This window comes from Elephas maximus, chromosome 4 (genome assembly GCF_024166365.1).
Source record: "Elephas maximus indicus isolate mEleMax1 chromosome 4, mEleMax1 primary haplotype, whole genome shotgun sequence".
NCBI lineage: Eukaryota > Metazoa > Chordata > Mammalia > Proboscidea > Elephantidae > Elephas > Elephas maximus.
Window position 1 is genome coordinate 109,541,418 of NC_064822.1, and position 26,239 is coordinate 109,567,656.

General features: G+C 53.4%; 3 protein-coding genes across 8 annotated transcripts in view; all 3 read left to right on the forward strand.

Moving 5' to 3' along the window:
• Window positions 1-26,239, forward strand: part of HOXC4 (homeobox C4) — a 60,902-nt gene that overhangs the window by 22,430 nt on the left and 12,233 nt on the right. The window contains exon 1 of one of the 6 annotated variants that reach the window (XM_049883327.1): window positions 163-2,051. The exons of the other annotated variants lie outside the window; for them this stretch is intronic. The gene's annotated coding sequence lies outside the window, so the exon portion shown is untranslated. Of the gene's footprint in view, window positions 1-162; window positions 2,052-26,239 lie in introns of those variants that run through there. 6 annotated transcript variants of the gene reach the window in all.
• On the forward strand, window positions 2,041-14,866 carry HOXC6 (homeobox C6). Its single transcript, XM_049883332.1, has 2 exons — window positions 2,041-11,244; window positions 11,976-14,866. The coding sequence occupies exons 1-2, from the start codon at window positions 10,845-10,847 to the stop codon at window positions 12,281-12,283; spliced, it is 708 nt and encodes a 235-aa protein (XP_049739289.1). The 5' UTR covers window positions 2,041-10,844; the 3' UTR covers window positions 12,284-14,866.
• Window positions 15,047-19,105, forward strand: HOXC5 (homeobox C5). Its single transcript, XM_049883333.1, has 2 exons — window positions 15,047-15,926; window positions 16,638-19,105. Exons 1-2 carry the CDS (start codon window positions 15,473-15,475, stop codon window positions 16,850-16,852), a joined length of 669 nt encoding a protein of 222 aa, XP_049739290.1. The 5' UTR covers window positions 15,047-15,472; the 3' UTR covers window positions 16,853-19,105.

A 26,239-nucleotide genomic window follows, 5' to 3' on the forward strand; every position in this document is an offset into this window, starting at 1 on the left:
TCAAATATGTAACTAATGGTGCGTAGCTTGGGTGGCGGTTTCAAGATAAGGACAGCAGCGGCTTGTCTTGGTTAGGGAGGAGAGGGGGCTGGAGAGAGGGTGGGCGCGTGGGCAATTGCGGGGGGGGAGGGGAGAGGGAAAAGAAATGCGGTTAAACTGGAATACCGGGCGGGGGGAATGCGTTGTCCTGGTGTCACTGTGCGCCGAAGTTAGGGGTCGGAGACAGGACGATTGCGCCTCTGGGGCGCAAGGCCTGAGTCTAGGGCGCCGGCCCTCTGCCTGATGCCCACGGTGTCCTTCGTACCTGTTTATTATAGATCTGCGACCTCTTGGCTAATGGGATTGGGTCGGAGAGGGCCCAGCAGCTTAAACTCCAGGGCAGGAGAGAGAACCTGTAGTCTGTGTCCATTGCTCCTTGAGCAAATTCAGCCCCCCAATGCGCAAACAAACTTTCCAATGCCCCCTCCCAGCCCTGCAGCCCCCTCCCTCCCCGAGAGCGCGACTATGAGAGCTCACACATGCGCAGTGTGGGCTCAGGGCCGGGCCGACTAGCAGGAAGCGAGCGCAGCTAGGCGGGCGGCAGGGCCTGTTAATTGGCAATTAGGGGGGAGGCTGGTGGCTGGTGCGCGTCAGCGGAGAGGAGAGCGTCTGCCCAACCCCTGCGCCCGCCCCTACCCCGGCGGATGGAAAGGGGGGAGGTGCCCTGCACTGCGGGTTGAGGAGTGGGGGTGGGGGATGCGGTACTCAAAAGCGGTCTTGTGCTTGGAGAAAAGGGACATATCGGCTTCCCACCCCCGACCCGGCGCCCCCCATCTCTAACCGCGGCCACCCCGCCCAGATGGCCACCGGACTGCCTCACCCGCCTCGCCGGGCTGCTCTGGGCTAGGGCCTGCCCTGTCTGGCGCGGAGGTGGGAGTTGGGGAGGCCCCAAGCTGGGCGGGGACAGGCCCAGGCCTCGATGGTGGGGCCTCCTGGGTGTGTGGTGGCCGTGAGGATTCAAGGGGCGCCTGGCTCAAGGAGTAGGGGCACCAGAATTGGGCGGTTTGGAAGGTCCTGGGCGCTCAGGATCCTCTTAATAATTGGTGCTAATGGCGTGTTGTATAGCCTTAACCTGACACATATGGTTTCATAACACAGTGCCTTAATTTCTTCCAAATGTACGTGGCCCTGAATGTGTTGCGGTTTGATATATGACCCCGCCCTGCTCCCGGCCTGGGTTCGAGGCGGTCCCTGTATGTGTGAGCTTCTGTTTATAAAGGACGATGCACAAGCAAACGCTTACACACCCAGGCAGGCATACCCCGGAGCTGGGGAGGCGGGGGCGGGCGCATATCCCAAGGAGGTCGGAGACTCTGGGGGTCGGACTCACCTCAATCCAATCCAACCCCCCCCCCCCACCATCCTTTCCCAGAGGAGCGACTGGGGCTTCTGCACCAAGCCCTAATGGGGGAGGAGATCACTTCTTGGTTTCCTGTTTAAACCTCGACCTGTCGCCTAGAAGGGGGCTGGGGGCAGAAAACCCATTTTTATCAAATTCTTAAAAACACAGTTCGACTTCATTCAAATCAAACCCCTTGGGCCCAAGCTGACGGTGAATCTTCCCTCCCTTCCCCCCACAATCCTCTTCCCTTCCCCTCTTGCCCCCCCAAAATTCCCCTTTTGCAGCCGACATAAAGGCCTCTGAGGTATTCTCCCGGGGGAAAAAATGGCATTTTCGCTCCCCCTTCCCACCCCCACCCCCAATAGGACTTGTGTGTCGGCAGAGGCGTCTGCCGAGGGGCTAATTTCGCTTTCCTTGTTTACGATCGAGAAAAGAGCTTGGCTCTCCCCAAATGGGCCCAGTACGCCGTCTGCTCCGGCTGCCGCGAGCTCTCTCGCCGTTCCTGCGCGGCCCAGGGGCTGATGCTGGAGGAGCCAGGCCGCGGCCGGCCAGGACCCCGAGTCTGTGGGACCTAAGAAGGGCGAGGGGAGTACGGTGGGACAGTGGATGGGCCCCGAGAGGCCCGAAAATGGGAGCGTTTCTCCTGGAGTAATGTGGGAACCGCTGACCGGTGAGGCCTCTATTTCTCTCTTTTGCCTGTATTTTGTCCGCCCCCACCCCCGCGGATGGCCACGCTGAAGGAGGGGGGGAACAAATCTCCTTTGTTCGCCCCGGTTGGAAAACAGTTTCCGGAGGAGAGGGCCACTCAGGCTAGTGGGGATTCACCTGGGATATTAGAGAGCCCCCCTCCCTTTGGAGGGGCGGGCCTGGGCGAGGCTGGGGTATTTCTTCGTGTGCAGGGATCAAACTGAATGTGCTGACGGCGAGATTTCGGGGTGCTAGGGTTCGAGGTTAACGGGTTAACAGCATCCTATCGAGGCGTCATAAAATATTTTTCATTGATTGATTCTCTGTCCTTTCCTGGCTAAGGTCTGCAGGCCCCCACCTTACCCTGCACCCTCACCCCTAGATTCAATAATGATTGGTCCTGGTTTTCCAGGTTTCCAGTCTGGCAAAAGGATACACTGGGCCCAAAGACCAGCCCTCTGCTTTCCCTTACTTTCGCTTTTCTTTAGAACCCAAGAGGAGCTGCCAGTGGCAACCCCCAGCCTCCTCCCAGGCCCCCTCCCCTATAGACATAGTCCTTAGTGCAGAAAAGGCTGCTGTGGTTACCTAATAATAGCCAGGGTGGCTGAAAATAGAATCTGGCTCAAAGACTCTGCACAAGTGGGGCTGTGGCTGGGCAGGAACATCCAGTTTGCTGGTCAGGGCCTGGCAAAGCTTCTGGAGCCCAGAGCCCCAGTATCCCCCTGTGAGCCCTCTCTTTGGGCACCTCACGCCTGCCTGGGGCCTGCTTCTTAGGGGCTTTGTCAGCCCTGCTATCGCTATATTTCATGTGCTGGTGGTTCCTAACTAAGAAGTGTGCAGAACAAACCCTTTCGCTCCCTGGTCTGACAGTTGTGATCCCCACAGAGAACGCCACCGTGTTTGGAGAAGGCGAACTTGTTAGGTTGGCTGTTGTGTTCAGAAACCATGCTCTGTAGCTTTTTATATTTTTTATATACAGGCTCAAATGTAGACTCGAACTTACGAACGAACCTATGCAGACTCATATTTCCTCTGGCGGTTAATTGTATATTACCATGCCTATATTCATTCAAACACCGTTTTATGTGTGTGCAAAATTTTGTTTAGCCCTTGATAGATGGGAGTGGGCTTCTGGTGGCCCTGGGCCCACCAAGGAGGCCCTTCTGTGGCTTTGCTGGAAATATGTGTGTGTGCTGGGATCGAACGATGCGGGTTCCATAACCAACGGATGCCACAAAGGCTTTCTCGGACCTTATTGCCTTTGCTGTCCAAGCAGCTGGGTGGGGGAAATATTAAGTCCCTTCTGCTTTCTCTTCACACCTCCGCACAAACTCGCCATCTCAGAAACGGTTTTTACCAGGGAAACAGTAGTGTTGAATGGGAATTCTGCGGGAAACTAACTCATGGGAGCGGTGGACCAGCGAGCAGCTCGGAGCAGTCAGGCTGGTCCCTGGTGCTGGAAGCCTCACTGGGACGGTGAAGGGGACTACAGTGGTTCTTAAGATGGCCTCTGGGCAGCGGTTTGGGGAGAATGCTGACCAGGGGGCCTTAGGAAGGCTGTTGGAGAAGGTGAGCCAGAAGAAGTAGGAGTGCATCCCTGTCCCTGCTCTCTCTGGCTGCTCGCTGGGCCCCAGATTTGCCAACATTGGTGGGGCAGGTTAGAGACTGGCTAAGGTTCCCTAGATGCCCAGATCTGGCTACTGATGGGACTGCATTTTAATCCTCTCCACTACCTGAGCCAGGGCCAGGCAGGGTGGAGAAGGCTGGCCATAACAGTGTCTGAGACTAAGCTAGGCCTGGCCGCTGCAGGCCTGGAGAGCTATGTAGGGACGAAGGTCGGGAATGAACCGGCCTCCTTTTCCAACCTTTCTCCCTTCCGGAGTTAAGAAAAGACAAAGCAGAGGGGAAATATAAATGTCAGTGGAAACCCCCATAAAAGAAAGTAAGGACAGGAGCGGGGCTGGAGGGGTTTTCCGCAGCTCCCGGGGAGATCACGTTCCTCCTGGGACTGCTTGTTCAGGCACGCAGCCGCGCCGAGGCGCGCAGCTTCCTTCCACCTTCCCTCTCCCGGCAGCCCGGCACCGGGAGCAGCCTCGGCTTTCGGGCCTCCGCCAACCGGGAAGTTGGGGCAACGTTACCCCAGAACAGTGCCCCTCACCCTAGCCCACGTCCTCTGCCACGCGCCCCAGCCGTCCCTGTTTATTGTGTCTGTGAATTGTTTACTTGTTTTGTCTGCTGCCACCCTGCGTCAGAAACCCGCCAAACCAGCAAACTCGCCAGGGAGAACAAAGTAAGGCTCGATCCCGAATTCCCTGTCCTTTCAGGGCACCCCCTTCCCGCCTTTGCCCCTCCCTCATTTTCCCTTTCCGAGGGGAGGAAGCAGAAATTGTCCTAAAATAGGGCAGCTGTTTATAGGGTCAGGGGAATCATGGGGACACCATAAACCTCCGGGGCGGGTAGTGGAAAGACTTGAAGCAGCCCTCCCCTTCCCCTGGCTTTTCTTCCTTCCCTCACAGTCATTGAGAAAGTTGAGCCCCCCTCGCCCCACTCCCCAACTCCTTTCTGCAGTTTCCCTGATTCACAGGTTGTTGCATTTTAAATCAGGATAATGTTGGCGGAATCATAAACCTAGATAAAGCATGTCCCTCTCCCCCCCACACACACTTCCCTTTCTTCAGCTCCCCAAAATAGCAGTGAATTTAAGCAAATCCTAGGACATTAAATTGCCCCTTCGCTAAAGATCCTATAAATCTCCAACCCTACCAGGTGTAGAGTCAGAGAGGCCACTGTTCACCTTTAATTTTGTTTCTGGCTATCAAATCTAAAAGGGTATCATCGAAGTAAGTAATATTCTGGTTTCCGAAATGAATTCCCCCTCCCCATCTCTCTCCCTCTTTTTCCCAGAACAGATTAAATGGTTCTTTCATATCTGCAAACAATAAAGGATAAAATTATTTATAGGGAAATGAAGAGGATGTTTCATTGTTGGCTTATTGTCCCAGAGCATAATAACATTTTATTTTCAAGCGGTAGAAGTTAGACCAGGGGAAGAAGGGGGGTGAGGAGGAAAACAAAAGTGAGGAAGTGCAGGGCACCCGCACACGAAACTCCTGCTGTATGTAACTTCTGTGACACAATTTCCTCATGACAACGCACTATGACATCACAAAGGCCTGCTGCCTTCGGAGAATTTTACAGTTCTCAAAAACCTCCAAAATGGGCTCAGGCAATTCTTGGTGTAGAAGGGTCTAACAGAAGTCAGGAAGGCTGGCGATCCTTTGGCCCAGTGCAGAGTAGCTCACCCCCATTGCCCCTCCTTTCTCATCTAACACTGTCTTGAGGCCCCATTCGGGGGGCCAAGAAAATACTCTGGATTTTTCTTTTTCCCCCTTGGCCAAGTAGGGCTACTTACTTGCCTTGACCCCCTGAAATGTCCCTCCACATTCCCAGTGGGGATGAAAAGCTGTATCCTTAGGTTCTCCATGCACTCCTTCTTCATCTGATATTCAGCTGCTCCAGATAGAGGTGGAAAACTTGGGGGCCAGGCCCCAAAAAACTAGAAATGATTTCTTCCAGATGGAGCCGGAAGGGGGCTCAGTGCTGAGTGCAACGAGACAGAGATGCCTGGGACCTATTTTACTTTTTAACCTTAAGCCAGAGAAGTGAATTGAGAAGCCAAACAAATGCCAGTGTGGAGTTTGTGTCTGCTGATGGTAGCAGCAGTAAGTGGAGTGGCTGTAAGGGAAGGTCAGGCAGAAATCAGGAAAGAGGGAGGGAGGAGAGAAAATATGACATAAATTAGCAGAGCCGCTCCATATATATTTCTTCTCTGCTTAATTGCAAATAAAGCAAAAGCAGCTCAGGGAGTCTCTGGACCTCTTCTTAGCTCAAAAAAGAAGTTGCCAGTGCAGGCCTCCGAGGTGTTTGGTGTAGTTCTCAGCAGCTTGACATGCCCCATCCGGCCTCTTCTCCTTCCCCCTCTGTGCTGACCCCCAACTCCATTCAGGTGGCCAGCCTGGGCCCTGTTCCCAGAATATTAGCACCCAGGATGGGATCCATTTCCAGGCTGGGTGTGTCAAATTTCACTTTTCTCCAAGTGTCTCCTTGTCTGAACTTTGAAAGGAGAAGGAGCGTTTTTTTTGGAATGTAGTGCGTATATGGAGGGTGGGGGTGTGCTCAGATAACTTCCTCCACCATATTTATGAGAAACTGGGGTCCCCTTGGGTGAGCTATGTTTTAGTGTCCCCAGGCAGACTCAGTTCCCTGCATTCAGATTCTCTGGTGGACTGGGAGATCCTTTGCAATCTTTTTACTCCCTGTTCCACAGAGATCAAAGGAACTAGTATACAAAACACAGAGAATTTGGAGTTGGATTTTTGTTTTTAATTTTTAAATGAAAAAATATATATCTGATCATAATCCAGCAGGGCCAACTGGGCAGTCACCCTAGAACAGCAAAGCCTTAATCAAATAGTGTGATTGTGAGGCGAGCTGAACAATTATTGAAACTCAGCTTTCTTTGCAAGAGGGATTCCAGCCCTCACCCAATGGCACAAAAGGGGTTGGTGTGGCAGCTCCTCTCCAGCTCTCCAAAGCAAGAATGGGGTGGGGGGGGAGAGGCAGCTGCAGTGGCTTCCAGGCAGCCAAATGCCCAGGCCCGGTGCTGGGTCCTGCTGCTCCAGTGTTTGGGTCCCTGGGCAGATTCGGGAGGCACCAGCTATAGTCAGCAGCTCCTAATGGCGGCTAGGAGGGGAGTGCATTTGTGTCAAGGGTGGGTGAGTTGCAAACATCCATGCAGATTTAGGGAGACAGAAGAGACCACCAGAACAGAAACTGGGGACGACCTCTGGAAAAGATGGTCCCCAAATAAAAATGCCAGATCTCATCCCCCTCTCTTTGGATACCTCTCTGGTAAGAAATGAATACATGACTCAGAATGCTGTGGGAAGCAAAGGCAGGCAAGGTGAGGCCTGCCCAGGAATCTCTTTAGGGTTGGAGTTCAGTCCCACCCACCCTCTACCAGTGCAGCCATAGGCATCCCCAGCCTTTCCCTGGCCTGGCAAACCTGGAATAGGGGCACTTGACTCCCCGCCTGGGGGAACCCCCAATTGCTCAGCCTCCAATGCAGCTCTTAGCCTTTGGGACTCCAGGCCAGTGACTACCCCCCACTCGGGGGCCAAGGTGCCTGTAGTAAGTTCCATTGCTATAATTAGCGCTCATGGAAAGCATGTGTTTTGGATTCGGTGGGTGGGGGCGGAAGCGGCAAGCGGCAAACTTGGCAACTTTTCCCCTTTATTCCTTTTTGTGGGGGGGTGCTTTGAACTCTGTTTTCGAATCCACTAATTACAACTCTGATCGGAAAACCCGCTCTTGCCTGCAAAGTCCCTCGGAATGCCTGAGTCCCGAGGCCGGCGGAGGGGGCAGAGCAGCCGAGACCTGCGGGCCTGATGGGGGGTGTTCGCTGATTTCGCCAGGCTTGTTTTATAGAAACAAAGACCAAGTTCTTCCCCCCTCCCAGGACTTGTGCATATTTACCGAGTTCAACTGCAGTTTTAATAAAACATCTGTTCTTGCTTCTGCTGATGAGTTTCCATAATTGTTTTCAGACAAATTTAACAGGCAAATATAAGTATGTTTAGAAAAATCCAAGTCCCAGGCTTTCGCCTTACAGACAGGCATTCTTTCATCAAAAAATAATATTAATGTGAAATGGGGAAAGGAAAATATAATCCAAAGGAGAGAAGCTCGGGGATTATCTGGCCAGTTCTCCCCGCCTTGGAGCGAATCTTCCCAGCAAATTTCAGCTGCATAAGGCACAGATCTAACTGAAAGGGGGAGGCTTCTTTCCCCGGGAATGGAAGATGATGGGGAGAGTGGGTTGGAAATTAATTTTGCTGAACATCTTTACTAGTGGGGGACTTTATTTGTATTTCTGCTTCCCCTTCTCTCTCCTACCAGCATTTCTGCCTTTTTTCCCCAGCAGCTGGTTTCTGTTCATTATAAATCGGCGAGACCTTTCAGTCTCTGCCCTCTGTTTAGGGACGTAATAAAACACTTAACTTTCCGGGGCTGAGACTTACATTCTGCTCTTCAGGTCGCCCACCCTCGCGCCCACAGCCTTTAGGCCCCAAAAGAGACTCTCCCTAACTTTGGGGCCCCTGCCCCCTTCAGGCTTGGTTGAGGAGGGGCTGGAGGAAACCCAGGCTTCTTTGCTGGGCACTGTAACACACCCTCCCCAGAAGGGGACCACTTTCCCAGGTCTGAGAATTCCCTCTTTCCTCTCCTCGTGCATGAAAGACATTTTAAAATACAGAGAAAATCAACACTCATTGAAAATGAAACCTCATTAAGACATCCTATCTTCCATCATTCAATTTGTTGTACATTGCAACAATTTAATATCTTGAAGGAAATATCACTGACATGATTTACCCCTCTAGCAATCTCTCTCTGAAATGGGGTGGGGGGTTACTCTCTCTTCCGGCCACTTCTACTTGTTATACTTCTACCCTCCAGCTTCAGAAAGGCTGGGGACTCTGAAAGCAGCTGCTTGCATCCAGGGGTGCACTGGCTTGTCCCCCAGATCAGCCCCCAGGGTCCTCCCTTCCTTGTTGTCTCTCTCCCTCCCTACCTCTTGCCTCTGGGGGAGCCTGGAGCCCCAGCCAGCTGTTGGAAACCTCTGCCCAGGCATGCCATGAATTCAAGGACAGCTGGATTCTAGAGTGAAAAGCAACTCATACTGGTGTGTGTGTGTGTGTGTGTGTGTGTGTGTGTGTGTGTGTACCTGCCATGTCACCCCAAAATGAGATAACTCATCTCCAAATTTCTTCATTTAAGAATGCTCCGGTACTCTTTCACCTTTATCTCCATGGGGAGAAGAAAGCCTGGTTCAAGGAGGGAACTTTTATCATTATAGGGATCTTTCCCCTACCCTTCTAAATACCAACAAATGTCCCTCCTTCCTGAAGGACTAGGGCTGTATTTTAAAAAGCCAATGCAAATTTTCTGGCAGAAAGACTCTTCAACCTCATAACGAGGTTCATGTATTAACTAACATGTTGTCTTCTTCAGCTCCTGCACACTGTCTGCTTTTGGGTTCAAAACTTTATTTTTCCCCCCTAGCGACACTCCAGGGAAACCTTAACGTTACAGAAGATGAATAAACGAGTTTTTTCCCAGCGTAGTCCCGTTTATGGCTTTATTGCTACCCATTGATTACTCCGCTTTGTTACACAGAAGGAAAAGATCATAAAATCCGGCGACATCCGGGTTCTTGTAATAGCCAGTCCCCCAAAAAATGGCAAGGGGAAAATATGATCTTTCACTGCTCCCTGCGCACCCCCACCACCCCTTCTTTGTCAACTGAAAACATTTCCAGCTTATGTCCCGAAATCAAATTAAGTTTGGATTAATCAGGAGAAAAACCCCATCTGCACACCTTTCGCTGTTTCAGTTCGCCCACTGCCGCTCCCTCAGAAGCCTTGGACTCAGCTGCCTTTTGCTGGCCTTGTCTTCCTTTTCCTCAGGTGGAAATAAAATGAGGGTAGGGACTGCTAAGAGGCCTGGTCCCACCGAGGGCGGTTGGCACTTGGGCGAGATCTCCCCAGGAGCCCTTTGCTGTCGTTTCCAAGCTCCAGAGCTCAGGTCGAGGGTGGCTCCCTTGGCAGGGCAGTGAGACCGGAGGGGTCAGGGGGCTTCCAACGTGAGCGGGGCCTTGAGCCTGCAAGACCTAACTGTCCATCAGAGCCCCACCAACCTTCTCTTTCTGGCAGGATTCTATGTGAATTACCCTACCAGCCCTCGCTGGCTCCAAATCATAAATTCTCACCAACATAAACAGGAGCTGATGTGTCTAGAAAGCCTCTCAGAGTTTTCTTCCTTCCTTCCTTTCTCTCTCTCCCACCTTTTACTTCTTCCTCTCCCTTTTCTATTGTATTTTATGCATTTTACCTTTTAGGCAAAATTGCTGCAAGGGTTTCTCCCAAAGGGGTCTGGAGGAGGAGGCAGAGGAGGGCTAGGAGTCAGAGGCAAGCAGATGCCTGGCCCCTTTGCCCACAGCTCTACCACTGTACCTCTGAAGTCTCGCCTTCACCTCTTTAAACCTATTTGCACCTCTCAGACGCCTATACACCCAAGGCTCTCAGCCACACTCTCTTACCTCTGGGCACCCTGCTTTATTTAATTTCTTTCCACTTGGATTTTTTTAATTATTAGGAAAAAATATTGCTTTAGTGATGGGGACTCATTCCATGAGTGTCATTCCTGTAGAATTCCTGGGGATCCCCTAAGCTGAGGGAGGTTCTCCCATGGGGAAATCAGGATGTAATTTTAGAAGGGGGCAGATATAAAGGATAAAATCAGATCGAAATCACAGGGATTTCTCTGGCCCTGTCCACAACACAGCAAAGTTAGCAGTGGCTGAGAGATTTCCTGGGAGTGCGGCTCTCCTTCCCTGAGCCCCAAGGCCCTACGCTGGGACATTTACCCCCCCTTCACCCCCAAATCAGTTCCCGTACATATATATTTTTTAAAGAAATTCAAGTCTTACTTTCAAAGCACACACTTAGTCTCAACTAGGGAATCAACAGAAGCAGAAGCGATTTTTTTCCCCCTTCTTGACATCTGGTTCGCGATTGGCTGGAAGGGGGTCAGCTGACTTTGTCATTTTGTCTGTCCTGGATTGGAGCCGTCCCTATAACCATCTAGTTCCGAGTACAAACTGGAGACAGAAATAAATATTAAAGAAATCATAGCCCGACCAGGTAAAGGCAAAGGGATGAATTCCTACTTCACTAACCCTTCCTTATCCTGCCACCTCGCCGGGGGCCAGGACGTCCTCCCCAACGTCGCCCTCAATTCCACCGCCTATGATCCAGTGAGGCATTTCTCGACCTATGGAGCGGCCGTTGCCCAGAACCGGATCTACTCGACTCCCTTTTATTCGCCACAGGAGAATGTCGTGTTCAGTTCCAGCCGGGGGCCGTATGACTATGGATCTAATTCCTTTTACCAGGAGAAAGACATGCTTTCAAACTGCAGACAAAACACCTTAGGACATAACACACAGACCTCAATCGCTCAGGATTTTAGTTCTGAGCAGGGCAGGACTGCGCCCCAGGACCAGAAAGCCAGTATCCAGATTTACCCCTGGATGCAGCGAATGAATTCGCACAGTGGTGAGTTTTACAGCTCCGAGATATAAATTAAATAAACTGAACTGGCTTTATGACCGGCTTCCCTAGAAGAACGGGCGGAGAGAGTTTTTTATGGCCTCATAAAAACAATCACGCTCGTCTCCTCGCTGACGCCGAGACAGGGCCCCCTCTTCTGCCCCCTCTACTCGCCTCCCCGCTTGCTCGCTCCCTCGCAGGGGCCTGGCCCCCTCGGCCCCTGACAGATTGGAGGGCACGAAGGCGAGTGAGGGGGGCAGGAACAGGGCAGGGGAGGAGGCAGAGAATGGGGGAGCCCCCAAAAGTCGAGTCAGGTTGAGGAGAAGGGAGGGGGAGAGGAGATGGGAGAGAAGTGGAGAGAAGTTTCCAAGGAGCTAGGGTGCTTGGAGAGGTGGTGAAGCCCACCTCTTGAGAAATAAGGCCCTCCTCTCCAGTACTGGGAATTTTTCTAAATCCAGCTTTGAGATTTGCAGTTTTTTGCCTAGTTCTTGCCTCCCCCCCACACACACCTTTCTTTGGGACCCAGGCCTCCCAACCTATGGGGGAACTGAATGAAGTTGGGGTCCTGGCTGTACCCCCAGTGGGGGGTGGGGCAGGGCAAAGGGGAGAAGGCTTGAGCCCGAGGGGGCCCGTCAGCTGCTGGCCAAGTTGGGAGGGTCAGGACTTTGCTAAGCAAAAGCGTCTGCAGAGGATGCCTTGCTGATTGTTTTTAGTGTGTTTTGTGCCCGGATCTCTAGGGGTCGGCTACGGAGCGGACCGGAGGCGCGGCCGCCAGATCTACTCGAGGTACCAGACCCTGGAACTGGAGAAGGAATTTCACTTCAACCGCTACCTAACGCGGCGCCGGCGCATCGAGATCGCTAATGCGCTCTGCCTGACCGAGCGACAGATCAAAATCTGGTTCCAAAACCGCCGGATGAAGTGGAAAAAGGAATCTAATCTCACGTCCACGCTCTCTGGGGGCGGTGGAGGGACCGCGGCCGACAGCCTGGGCGGAAAAGAGGAAAAGCGGGAAGAGACAGAAGAGGAGAAGCAGAAAGAGTGACCAGGACTGTCCCTGCCACCCCTCTCTGTCTTCTTCCCTCGCTCCCCCCAACTCCCTCCTTATCACACACTCTGTATTTATCACTGGCACAATTGATGTGTTTTGACTCCCTAAAACAAAATTAAGGAGTTAAACGTGGACCTGAAAATCAGCTCTGGACCCCCTCCCTTACCGCACAAACTCCCTTTTGCCACCCGCCTCCTCCCCACTCCCTCGCTCGCTCGTTCTCGGCTTGTCTGCAGGACCCGTACCCCGCCCAGGTCTTGGGGGCTTGGTCCCTGAACCTCGCTTCAGACTCCACACATCTCCCTCCAAAAGAGGACTTGTCCCCCACCCTCTTGGCGCCCCCCAGCCCTCGCCCCCGCCCCCGCGCAGAGAGCCGGCTCCGGGACCGGGGCCTTTGCTCCGCGGCCTCAGGGCCTGGTCTGGCAGCTCCGGAGGGCAGGAGGCGCAAGGAGGGTGCGCCTGGGCCCCACAGCAACCCCCAGGGCCTCCCCACAGCCCTCGCCCAGCCCCTCTGCCCCAGCAAATGCCCAGCCCAGGCGAATTGTATTTAAAGAATCCTGGGGGTCATTATGGCATATTACAAACTGTGACCGTTTCTGTGTGAATATTTTTAGCTGTATTTGTGGTCTCTGTATTTATATTTATGTTTAGCACCGTCAGTGTTCCAATCTCATCTTAAAAAGAAAAAAAAAAGGAAAACTACAAAAAGAGAGAAAAAGGTGAATGACGTTTGTTTAGCCAGTAGGAGAAAATAAATAAATAAATAAATAATCCCCTCGTGTTACCCTCCTGTATAAATCCGATCTGTGGATCCGTTCTCGAATATTTAATAAAACTGATATTATTTTTAAAAGCTTATATCTGGATTTCTGTTAATTCGCTCGCCCGCCGGACTCAGGGTGAAAGTTGGAGCAGGCTCCGAGCGCTCACTCGTCTGCTCGCCGCCTGCAAGCTCCCAGCCCCCTACGCTCGCCTTCCCTGGGAGCCCAGCGCCGAGCCCCGGCTTCCCCAGTCTCCTTGTGACCGCGTTGAGGGGGCTGGGAGGCCTCTCTGGGCTCCCTACGCGGAGCAACAGACTCACCCCGCTGAAAAAAAAAAAAAAAGGTCGCACAGGCTTTCCTCGTAGGGGGAAAAAAAGCCCGGGTTAGTCAGGCTGGGCTCTAGCCCTACACAGGCCTTTCTTCCTGCCTGCGGTAGCCCGGGGGCTTAGGCTTCTGAACTCCGAGCCCCAAAAAGGCCAGAGAAGATGATCCAGGCAGTAGGGTCGCCCCCGCTCACGCCCCGGAGGGGAGCGCCGCGTGAGCAGCCCCCCGGCCGGCTCCAGCCTGCTGTTGCGAAACGTGGCGGAGGCGGAGAGCCGAGGGGAAAGAAGACCATGCGATTGGAGCCTTTGGGAAGGGACTGAGCGATTCAAGGACATCTTGAAAAAGAAAGCCTGGAAACTGAGCTTTCGCCTGCTCTGGGACTCCTGACGTGGCCGGGACAAAATTCCTCCTTCCTTACCGCCTAGTCCCAGCCCGGTTCCTCACTCTTTCTTCTTCCCTTAAACCAGGCGGAAGAGGAACGCAGCCGGCCCCTAAACCTTTCCCAGCTCCGGCCTTCTCTCCCCAAGCCCGGCCAGGGAAACCTGAGTGGGCCTAGGGAGAGAGGTAGTGATGAGTGTCTCCTGGAGGGAAAAAATGCGCCAGAGTTTTCTGGACCCTCCAGATCCCCGCCAGCGCCCCCTCCAGCGCCACCGCCAGCGAGGCGGGAGGGGGGAGGGGGGCTTCTCCTAGCAGGGGCGGAGATTTCCTGGGGAGAGGCAGGCAGGAAAGATTAAGACTTGGGGCTTGGGAAGAGGAGGAAGGGGCACAGTGGCCTAGGAGACCCTGGACACTAACTGAGAAGGGCGTCCACGCTCCTGCCCTGCCCACCCCCATCTTAGTCCTCTTCAGGCCTCCAAGTAGCTCAGAAATTACTCTCCTGCGGACCTTCTGAGTCCAGGTGCCTGGAAAACCTGGGCCAGAGGCCTTTCTCTCAAACGGCCCACAGCAGGCCTTTTCCTCTGCCCTGCTCATATGCTAGTTGTAGAGCCTTGACTCTTGCTTCTCCATGCCCTCATATATCTATTTTCTATCCGAAATATCTGATATAGGTATCACATGAAGGTCAGACACAGGGACGCAGAGCAGTCCTCCAGCCCATTGTGTCTGGCTGTTTATACACACAGAGACACTGAAAATTGCCCTGTTCCCATTCCTCCGGGGTCCCTGGTGTGATGACGTCTACTGACTCCACCTGGCTTCTCACTTCACCTCCAGGCTCATCCCAGAGAGTCCCCAGCACTCCCAGCCTCGTGACGCCCCCCTGCCCCCACTGTCTAGTTCTGCCCACTCAGGACCCTTTCTCCTGGTCATCCCATTTACTTCCTCAGAGGCTAGGTTTACTTTCCCATGCTGACCGCACCTTCTCAGCTGTAGCCAAGTCTTAGGGCCTCAAAGGTAGTGAGGGACCTCAACCCTTGATTTTGGGAACATGAGATAAGCTCCCTCAGATCTGCAGCCTGGGTAGGGGCCACCCTACCTAAATCCTCTTCCCTCAGCCATTTTTGAGTACGGGAAGACCCTGGAAGTGGAGGGGTCGGGGGGAACTATCCATTACAAAAGTCGCTTTGCGCACCGTAAATGAAACCCCATCTTTTCTTAAAATTAAATACAATCTAAAAGGCCAGCTGGGAGGGGTGGGAGGGTTTACAGCAACAGCTAGTGTCTCCACATGGTAGAAAATTCAGCCGCCAGCTCTCCAGGCTGCAATTCCTCCATGTCGGCACCAGGTGTCGCTGTGGGCTCGTTGTCCCGGCTACCCCCCAATTCCAAGAACCATTTTTTTTTTTCTCCCCCTTCACTCTTTTCTCTGACTCCCTCTCCCCCTTGGTTGGGCTTTGCCAACATATCAAGATGCGTTTCGCCGGCTTCCATCACTAACCTCCCGGAGGTCATCAAGCCAAATTTATGAGTGGCCGCTCCAGTCACGTGACTCTATTTAAGGCTCCCTTATTTGGGAAGAGCGCACAGGATAAAGAAAGAGATATCTCCACCTATAAATTGTGCACTTTGGAGAACAAAAAACCCCCTCAACTTCAAAGAGTCACAAATCACCCTTAATCTAAAAGGGTGCAGAAATTTTTTTTGGGCCCTCCCCGCCATGAGCTCCTACGTAGCCAATTCATTCTATAAGCAGAGCCCCAATATCCCTGCCTATAACATGCAAACTTGTGGGAACTATGGATCGGCCTCAGAGGTGCAGGCATCCAGGTACTGCTACGGCGGATTGGACTTAAGCATCACTTTCCCACCGCCTGCGCCTTCCAACTCTCTCCACGGGGTAGACATGGCTGCCAACCCCCGGGCTCACCCCGACCGCCCCGCCTGCAGCGCCGCGGCCGCTCCGGGACACGCTCTGGGCAGAGATGAAGCGGCTCCTCTGAACCCCGGGATGTACAGTCAGAAGGCGGCTCGCCCGGCGCTGGAGGACCGAGCTAAGAGCAGTGGGGAAATCAAAGAGGAGCAGGCGCAGACAGGGCAGCCCGCCGGACTGAGCCAGCCACCGGCCCCGCCACAGATTTACCCGTGGATGACCAAACTGCACATGAGCCACGGTAAACTTTAGGACTTCATTTTGCGCGCTCGGGTCCGCCTGGGTTTTATAGGCCATGCGGGGCAAATAAAGAAAAAAAACCTGCGGCCATAAATTTTACGATCCAGGCATCAATGGCTCGTAAAACTGTCCACTAAAAGGCTTAGAGGCTGTGTGCGCCCAAATTTACGACGACATAATTGGATCATAGGAACAAAACGTGTATAAAAGGCAATATTCAATTTTGGGGGGAGAGGGAGGGAGTTAAAAAAATAGAGGGATCTGAAGGGTGAGGAATGCGGGGCTCCAGAGCGGGGATCCCCCCGCGGCTCCCTCCCTCCCTCCCCTGCGGAGCCGGCTCGGCGGGCGCTAGCGGATCCGGAGGATTCCTGCGACTCGGGAGGGGCGGGAGGGGGGTCCCCGGTGCTCGGATCTCGAGGGTGCTTATTGTTCGGTCCGAGCCTGGGTCTCCCTCTCCCCCCACCCCTTCTGCCCCTCCGGCTGCTGAGTGAAGGCTGCGGCGCAAAGTTTCCTGCCAGGGCGGAGGCGTATCTCCCGCGGCTATACTGGACTAGGCTGGGCCGGGCCGGGCCCGCCTGCGGCCCGCCGGGCCTGGCTTGCCGGCTCGCCTCTTCTCCCTCCGGCCGCGGGTGGGAGGCCTGGAGCTGGGGTGGGGGCGCTGGGACGGTGCACGCTATTCACCCCTTCCTGGCTTGGGGGGCTTATGTTCCAGAGACGGACGGCAAGCGGTCCCGAACCAGTTACACGCGCTACCAGACTCTGGAACTCGAGAAAGAATTCCACTTTAACCGCTACCTAACTCGCCGCAGGCGCATAGAGATCGCCAACAACTTGTGTCTCAACGAGAGACAGATCAAGATCTGGTTCCAGAACCGCAGGATGAAGTGGAAGAAAGATTCCAAAATGAAAAGCAAAGAGGCTCTTTAGAAGCTGTGCGGAGGCCCGCAGAGCGCGCCCGCTCCAGCTCCCGCTCCTTTCCTTTTCTGTTTTCCTCTCTCTAGATTTCGGGGCTGGGGCTAGGGCTGGAGCACCGGCTCCCCCGCCTCACAGACAAAGCGCTTTCCCTTGGCAATCCGCATCTCCCTCGCCCCCGGGTTCCCACGGAGCTGTTCTATCTCTCCCCAGCTCTGCTCAGCACCCGGGTCCCAGGGCGAACTCCGCAGGGGCTCCAGACGGCTGCGGCGTGCTGCCTGGCTCCCAGCCCCGGCGCGGCCTGCCCGAGTAAAGGTGGGCCCCGCGCCGAAGGCCCTTTGCCCCGACCCTCCGGCCTCGCCCTGTCCTTTGTTCCTGGCCGGACTGGCCAGGCAGCCGCCGGCTGGCGAGAGAGTGGTTGTGCCTGAACCCGGCGCCAGACTCGGGGTGCTTTCTTGTCGCGTCTAAACTCGAACTTCATTTTTAATGATTTGCATATGAAAGGGGGGAGATGTCTGAACGTCAGCCTAGGCCCCCCTCTGTTGCCCTATGCTCTTCAAACCTTCTTTCCTCCGGGAGAACCTAGGAACCTCCCCAGCCCTCGCCAAGCTGCATGCCCGCTCAGGCCCGCAGCCCCAGCCCGCTAGCTCCACTGTTGGGGTCACCTGCCACTGGACCTCAGTAAGCAGTCCCAGAGGCTTTTGGTTGCCCTATAGTCCCTGCCACGACTTTTCTGTGCCCTCCTGCCCCATTGCTGTTGGCCAACTATTTATTGATTCCGGGTCCTTCCTGAAACTATATTTTGTCATATCAAATAAAGATGAATAGAGAACAGGAGTAAAGATGCAGTGGCTCCTCTCTTTGGGGCATGTATTGGGTAAAAGTGTCTAAATCACTTTAGTGAGTGTAGGGGGGGGAGCCCCACAGCCTTTAATCTTCTTTAAAAAACAAAAAAAATCTAGGCACTTCTAGGGGCAGCAAGAAGAGGAGGTGAAAGTGAGCTCCTGTTCCAATCCTTGTCTTCAAGAAGGGCCTCCTGTGCTAGCTTTGCCCATGCTGTAACTGTCCAAGTCACTGAGGCCTCTGCACCCCATTCCCAACTTGGCTGGATGTATCTGAAGCCTCTAGACTGGCAGCAGCCCCCACCCCATGCCAGAGCTAATATGCAGGGATCAGTGGCTTCAGCCGTGCTCAGACATTGACACTCCTGGGCCTCTAAAGATCTCTTCAGGCTGGGTGGTCCTGAAGGGGCCTTGCTGGACACAGAGGGATGGCTGATTCCTCAGCCTAGGGGTCCATTTGGTCCCAGAAGGACCCCAGAGGGAGCTGGTAATGCTTGGTTAAGGGATGCTGGAGGGGAGCTGGATGAGATGTGTCTCGGCTTTCTATGGTGCTGGGGAAGGGGAGAGCACAAGGCAGACCGCAGGGTGTACTTGTCTGGCAGGAATGTTCCCACTGTCTCCCCACCTTCTAGGGCCCAAGGCTATATAGGACAATTAACTGGAGTAGAGACTGCATAGACCTGTGCTCAAGTCACATCAGTTTGCCATCATTTATCTCAGTCCATCTCTGGGATTTTGTGTGGAGGAGGAGGGTAGGCTCAAAGGAGGGGAAAATGGCAGATAATATGGGTGGTGAGGCTGGCCTCAGCCCTGGGCCTTTGCTCTGTTCTGCTCTAGGCTCCTGGGATAGGGTAGGGGAGGAAGCACTTTACAGGAGAAACAAATGTGGGAAGGGCCCATAAAACTTTACTGCATTTCCTCTCGTGCCTCCCACAACAGGGTGATTTCCTGGAGTGGAGCCTAGGACCCCCACACAGATGGGGGAGCATTCAGGAGTTAGGCTAGGAGGCTTCCCCAGAAGCTAAGAGGGCAAGGGAGCGGAGAAGACCAGGGAGAATATTTATGATTATTAAGGCTGATGCTCCTTGGGTTTATTATAAAGACTGATTTCTCTGGGTCTCACTCCCTAAGCTACCAGTCTGTCACTTTTTAAAAGACTCAAGAGCCTTTCTCCACCCCATTCCTGGCATGTAGGGAGTCTCCACAAGTGTTTATTGAGCTGTACCCACTGCTACCACCCTTCTCCTACACGTTGCACTCAGGCCAGGTTAGGCCCTGGTAATCTCTCCTCAACTTGCACACAGTAGCCAGCCCAGCCCAGCACCAACTCCTTCTCTCTCTCTCTGAAATAAAATGTGTAATTTTCTTCAGGGAGTTATTTTAATTTTTTCTCCATGCTGAGTAAAACTATTGGGCGAGCGATGAAGCGTGGAGAAGCACTGACATCTCCAATGGGTAACAGTTAACTAAGAAAGAGGCTGAGGCGCCCATGCTCACCCTCCCAGCCTCTCAGCCTGCAGAGGCCCTCCGTTCCTCCCCAAGGGAGGGACGCACTGCCCCATCAGGGGAATCAATGGCTTTGCCAGGGGTAGGGGTGATGGTGGTCAGACCCGACCAGACGGGCAGGGTGCACTGGCCCCACCATGCACTTACTGCCTCTTCCCAGCAGGGCTTAGGCCTCTCCTCCCTGGAGGAGCCAGCCAAGGACTGCTGCCTCAACTTTGGGCAGGCTTCAGTAGGTGCAGCTGTGCCTGTCTGCTATCCTCCACCCACCCTCACACTCTGCAGGCCTGCACTCAGGCCCCAGCTTCTGCTTCAGCAGCGTCAACATCGGCAAGGAAGCCAGAGGCCTCGGACCTACTCCCCCGCACTGCACTGGGAGTGGGTACTTCCCAGACCCTTGCTTCTTTCCTGAGCAGAGGCTTCTGCTTCAGGGTTTGGGGCGGTGCCCCCCCACTAGCAAGCCTCCTGGCACAATCTCCAAGTACCAGGGCTTGGCATCGCTCTGGGGGAATTTGTGGAGGGGCATTTGGGTCCCAAACCCAGACCATGGAGACTGCCCCTCCACTTCACCCTGGAACCCACCCCCTCTGGCAGCGAGAAAGAGGGGAAGAAGCATGACTTACCTTCCCGGGGGAGTGGGAAGAGAGGGACACGGCCCACTCTGAGCAATTAGAGGAGAGAGGAGGAAAAAAATAGGAAGAAAAAAATTTCAACACGACCTCGATGGCGACAGGTCCTTATGGAAATAAGTAAGTAAATAAATAAGGATCTACCCTCTCCCCCCTCCCCACCCTGCAAGAAGGGTGCAGGGAGGGGGGCAAAGGAGCAGCACCCGGGCTTTTTAGTGTAACTGAGCATTAGAGAAATACTAAAGGCTTCTATGTGAATTTAGGAGTTTGAAACTTTTGGAGGTTATTTATGTGAATGGCCTGAAGGCAAGCCCGTGAGTGGCTCTTGGGGGACCACGTGATATCATTAAACCAAGTTTTATGGTGTAGGGAGAGCTGACAAACCCACAATATATTTACATCATATATAATCTTAACTGTCCAGCCACGCAGCTGCTGGTGAGGTTTAATGCTAGGACGGAGGGCCTGGCAGTTAGAGGGGATTACGGCGCTGGGGATGGTGGCGAGAGAGGTTACATCTTCGCGAATGAATCCCAGGCGAATGCTGTAAGTTAATTTTTCTCTCTCTCTCTGACCCTCTCTCTCGTTTACCAAAGTGCTCCCCCCTTCCATAATCCAAGGTAGTTCCCACTCATTAAAGGGAGGGAAAGAAGGCCTCCCCAGGCATCCTCAACTGGGGTGCAGGTTGAGGGTAAAGGAGGAAAGGAATAAAGGCTAGGGTGTGGGAAGAAGAGAAGACTCGGCTGGGTGATAAAAGGGGAATGAGGGTTTGTGTCCCCAGACCAGTCCTCCTCCCACACGCCTTATTTCCTCCTGGTACGGGTCAACTGGCTTTGGTTCTTTAAGGTTCGCCAGGGCTTCCTGGCCCCCTCCCCCTTCCCAGTTGGGACAAAATCAGATGGCCGAGGCCGGTGGGTGTTTGGTGTTTGTAGGAGTGTGTAAACGCTAGGTGAAAGTGAAAAGTGCCTCTGGGCCCCTCTGGTCTGGGGAGGGGCGAGTTCAGGCCTTGGCCAGTGCCCCAGAGTCCAGGCATGGTGGGTAGCTGGGGAGAGAGGCAGAGAAGAAGGGCTCTGGGGCCTCTGAGTCCAAAGCCTGGACTGGTAAAAACATCTTGGAGGTGGCTGATTGAGCCCAGGGATCCTAAAGCAGCCCCTCCCCCCCCCCCACCAGCCCTGGGTGGGCAGCTGTCCCAGCTTCCTTAGTAGCCTGTGGTCTTGGTTTGTCTAGGGTCAGTGCGGTTTGTTCCCCGTCTCCGCCCCCCCCCCCCCACCTCCGCCAGCTGAGGGAGTCTTTCCTGGCTTCCTTGCCTGGGTAAGTCTAGGTCCCTGAGGCCTAGAGGTTCGTGCTGTGAGTGATGTGCAAATGTGCGTTGGATGGGGGACATCTTTGCTAAGCTGGCCTGAGAAACCCGGGCCCAGAGGGCAGAGTGGCCCTGAGGAAGGTAGGGTGGAGCCGACAGGACTCAACTCAATCTGGGCATCGTGTCTTGGGGTCAGTCCTCAGGCTGGGGCTCTCTTCGGGTTTCTGGGCAGAAGGAGCAGAGGCGTCGGGTATGGGAGGCACGTGTCCTCCACACCTGCGAGTGCGCACCCCTCCCCGTGAGTCAGCGAGAGCTACGCCAGGAAAGCGGCCACAGGTGAACTCAGGTTACTGGACACCCAGTGAATGGCTTTCCGCAGCAGTGCAGAAGGCAGGCGGGCCAGTGGAGGGAGATTCGGCTAGGCTACCAGAAGGGCAAGGGAAGCAGATCAGGCGAGCCAGGTCTGCGGCCTTCCCGGAGGGACAGGGGCCACCTGGGGCGCGAAGGGGTCTGGGCATCGGCTTTTTGGAGAGGTGCGGCTGAGGGGTGGGAGAGGACGTTGTTGGCACCGCCCCTGCTGCCCAAGGGATGGAGGAAAAATCCAGCAATTACAGAGTGGAGGCAGAGACTCTGGGAGAGAGAAAAACGGACAGAGGCGCAAAGACATGAGGTGTCTGGGGGAGCCCCATTCCTAGCTCTAGCGGTCGCTTTACCTGTGAGAGGAGCGCAGGTGCCCAGCGCCTCCCTCAGGGCCTCAGTCCTGCACCACTACTTGGGATCCCTCCTCCCACTCCCTGGCACCTCTATTTCCCCGGAAAGCGTTAGGACTCCAGATGATCCCTCCCAGTAGCTCATTAGAAAAGTTAACTCAGGCCCTCCCTTCTTCATTACCTGCCTTCCTCGACTCCCTCTCCCCCAGCCTGTGATTTTTAAAGATTTCTAGAAACTTTCTGATCTGAGCGGCAGGGTGAAGGGAGTTTCCGTTGGGGCTATAACTTGACCCTTCCCCTCCCTCCGGCCCCTTCAGGGCCCTAGGGAGCAAGCGCAGTTGTCTTTAAGAATTTGGCCAGCGCCAAAGTCCCACACCCAGGCGAGAGTCTGCCACTGTCCCAGGCTCCTAGTCAAATCTCGGTACCAGTCCCTTCCTCTCTGTGTAGAGAAGTGTATGAGTTTGTGTATGATTTATAGATTTACAGAGTTTGTTGGAGGTTCAATGACTCCCTTACCCCCTTTTTGTTCCTTAGGCTCAAACGTTCCATTTAAATACCCCCCTCACCGCTCGGTAATAGATCCTCCTTCCCCTAAAACAATTTGCAACGGTCAGTTTTTTACTGTTTTGTCAGTTCCACCTGGAAGCAGAACAAATGCAAACGGAGCCTGAGGTCCTTGGTTTTCTCACTCCCCCCCCTCTTCCCTGCATTAGATTTTGAAATCTCTCTGGAGCGGGGGATGGGGTGTCAACCAGGTGCCGAGGTGCCCCAGCAAACCCGGAAAGCGTTCAATTTTGTTCCTAGTTCTTTAACCCGAGAAAAGGTCAAGCAACCAATCAGGCATGCGCTAAGCATGGTCACAGGGCCCCCACCAACCAATCAGCAAACAAGTACTTGGGTGTCTGTCTCGCTCTTCCCTTCCATTCTTGTCCTTTCTTCCCTCCCTCCCCACCACCGGGCTAGCTCCCTATCTCAGGTGCAGAAGGTAGGAGTGATGCTGAGAATACCCTGGCACCCCTCCCTCTGTCCCTGAACTAGTTCTGAGGAGTCTTCCACGTGTGCCCTCTGGTTCTGACAAAGTTGTGTCTTTAGGTGAATCTCAATTGTACAGAGATATGAAGTTGTAGGGGTGTCCTCTGGATTATTCCCATGTTGGACAGCGTGATCCTATCCAATTCTCTGGGATTTACAGGTTTGAACTCAGGTGTGGATATGCATTCCAGTCCTGAATTCAAATTCTGACTGTGATTACTCCCTATACACTTACCTTTTACAAGTTTTCATTCTCTTCTGATCCTCATGGGAGCAGGTGGGACGATTAGAAGAAACCCCTTTTGGTTTATCTTTCTGGAAATGCCCCAGGAAACAGTAGCTTTATCAAACTGCCTCAGGCATGATTGAGAAAGGAAATAAAGCTGTGGAGACTTTTAGAAAGTTGAGTTTTGCACCTCTAGTTTATTCGATAACTTTCAGCCAGTTAAGAGATGAGTTCTGGGAAAGGGAGTGAGCACAAAGAACCATGATCCCCTCCCCTATTAAACAGTCGATGGATCTGTTTAATAAGATGATGATAATAATAGACGAAATGATGATCCGGTATCATGGTCAATAGCTATCAAAGGACATAGCCATTGAAAGTGTAGCTCTTGGTGTTTGTGTTTCTGTGGGTCAGGTCAGAAAGATGAGAACCTATTTCTGGGTGAGAATATCTGATGGCACAGAGTATGTGTGTATTGCAGAAGCGCCATTTTTCTGAAACACCTGGGCCGGGCCCTAAGCAAACCCTCTCTGGGTGCATATCCAAGCATTTATTCCCCTCCCCCAGTCTCCAGATCTTTGTTCTGGGGTTAATTTTCTGGTTGGGTTCCCCTCCCCTCCCCCTCTCCTCCTGGTCTTCCGCCCTTTGTGAGATGACTGAAGGGTGGGAGTTCTGATGGGCTGTGCCATCCAGATCTCCAAGCCTTTCTCTAGTGGCAGAGGGCTACAGGGGTAGGGGGGACTTCAGGTCTGAGCTGGGCCTGTCAGCACCCCTCTGCTTGTTTATCTTCTGGGTGGGGCTCCTTTTGGGACAATGCTGGAGTTCAGGTGGGAAGGATTAGCATGAGCACCTGGGAGGGAAGGTTTTCTCAGAAACCATCAAGCCCCCACTTTCAAAGCCACCTTTAACCACACTGCTCTACTTTGCCTCTTTATGAGTTAGAATTAAAGCACACACACACTTACTTTTTTCCCTGGTGGATGGTGTGGTAGTGTTGTCCGAGACCAACCCTCTCCTCCAATGGGGACCTCTTTTCATGGGGTCACCAGGTCCCGTGAAGGGCAGGGAAAGAAAGGAGGGGGGAGGTTGGTTCTGTTGATGAGGCACTGGAATTTTATTGGAGTGCCTCAACCCATCCTAATATCCAAGTAGATTTTCTTGGTCTTTTGGACTCTTCTGTCTGTAGTTGCTTTGGGCTGACTTTTTGGGAGGAAGAATGCTGAAACATTGTCATTCAGAGCTTTAATTCTGTGTTCTCTTCTGTTAGGGAAATAAGCACCCACTCTGAGCCTCCTCCTTGGTGGGACTGGCGCCCCTGGAGCCCTTTGAGCCAGAGAGGGGGACAATCTGGACTCAGGTTCCCAAGCTAGGGCTTTCTGGGTTAGGGATTTCAATTTAAGGAGGAGACTAGGCTGCTAGAGGGCCAAGAAAGTCACACCCTTCCTCACCCCTCTCCCTTTATATTAGGTCCATGTAACCAGGAGTGGGGGAAGCCCTGGTGGTGTAGTGGTTAAGTGCTACGGCTGGCTAACCAAGAGGTCGGCAGTTCACATCCGCCAGGTGCTCTTTGGAAACTCTATGGGGCAGTTCTACTCTGTCCTATAGGGTTGCTATGAGTCGGAATCAACTCGATGGCAGTGGGTTTTTGGTTTAACCAGGAGTGGTTCTGTCTGTTCTGTAATAACTCTCTTGGCTTCTTTGACGGGATCCCAGGACCCCAAGGAGTCACCAAGCAAGACCTGGGCTAAGGAACCAGGGATGATAGAGATCTCCTTGGCCTTGAGCCCTACTCTGGAATCCATCTCCCTCTTCCATCCTTACGGGTCACTGAGGGGCAAAAGGGGAACAGAGATACCCAGAAAGATACCAAGCCTAGCACTGTGAGGGGGAAGCAGGGGAAATGTAATTTGGGACTTGGGAAAGTTGGGCTAGGTTATCCAGGACCTTGTTCAATCTCTGATAACCAGGCCTTAGCATCTACAATGGGAGGTGGAATAGGAGGCTCTGGGCATGCTGGAGAGCTGGTGCAGGGCAGAAGCTACTTCTCTGCCACCTGGACACATGCACAGAGAAAGTTCTACCATGATCTGCAGCCCCACATAGGCAGGGAGAGTGTGTGGGCACACTTACCTGGGATCCCTTTGGTGCTGCAAGTGTCTCAGGTCTCAGAGAGGTAGGATAGGCTGGGTTCTGCCCTCTAGAAATCCCTAGCCCCTGGCCACCATTGTACATGTAGAATCATATGTCTGTGCCCAACTATGGTATGAAAGAGGCTAGAGTCCCAGTATAAAGATAACCTGCCTCAAACTTTTGCTGCACCATCATCCCACTTTTTCCCTCCCACCCCTGTCCTTTCCATTAGTCTAGCCTGGAGACTGTCCTCTTCACCCCATCCCTACCCCTCCAGCCCTAGGCAACTGTCCAGTTTCCTCCCTTCCGCCTCCCTGGGAAACCCAAACCATGAAATAGCCCCCACGGGTGGTGACTACCCAGATCTCAGTGACCTTTAGTGTCCTGTTGGCCTGAATTGGGTTATGGGTATGGGAGGGCAGTTTGGGGCCAGACTCTTATCTGATTGAATCCCCCTTTGCTGGATGTTCTGAGCTGAAACTCCAAACCCCTCAGGGCTTCTTCTTTGCTTAGACAGTGGAGAAAGATCTTGTCTAGTAAATACTTCTTTAAATAGCCAACTTTCTGGCTGGAAAACACAGTGGGCACATGTGTGCATATGTGTGTGTGTTTGTGTGTGTGTGTGGAGGAAGTAAGGGTCATTCCCCTCATTTTAGATTGTGTCTTCCCCTCCCCCTGTAGAGGATGAGGGTGTGGGCTGAGGTTTTATTGAGGGTGCTTTTCCTGTTGGGAGTAGAGACGGTCATAAACGCCCAGAGGAGGCTGTTTTGATCTGGTGACTTCTCAGGAAGTAGCATCTAAGGTTTTGCTTTGTAAATCACTCTCCCCCAAGCCTCCAAGCAGGCCAGCTAGGTTGGATTGCATTTCCGGGAGCCCACCTGGGGCCCCTTCTTGCCTGCCTTCCCCAGTAAACCAAAGAAGAAAAATAAAAGGGAGTTCAGAGCCCCAATATCCTGCTCTGCCTCCAAAACCAGAGATCTGTTGGTCTGAAAGTCTGCACTCGCTGACAGGAGATAGCTGAGGCATTCTG

Bases quoted from the DNA above. Each gene is read 5' to 3' on its own strand.
- HOXC6 (XM_049883332.1), top strand. From the start codon at position 10,845: ATGAATTCCTACTTCACTAACCCTTCCTTATCCTGCCACCTCGCCGGG. The intron at 11,245-11,975 runs GTGAGTTTTACA...CCGGATCTCTAG, and splicing joins GCGAATGAATTCGCACAGTG to GGGTCGGCTACGGAGCGGAC.
- HOXC5 (XM_049883333.1), top strand. From the start codon at position 15,473: ATGAGCTCCTACGTAGCCAATTCATTCTATAAGCAGAGCCCCAATATC. The intron at 15,927-16,637 runs GTAAACTTTAGG...CTTATGTTCCAG, and splicing joins CAAACTGCACATGAGCCACG to AGACGGACGGCAAGCGGTCC.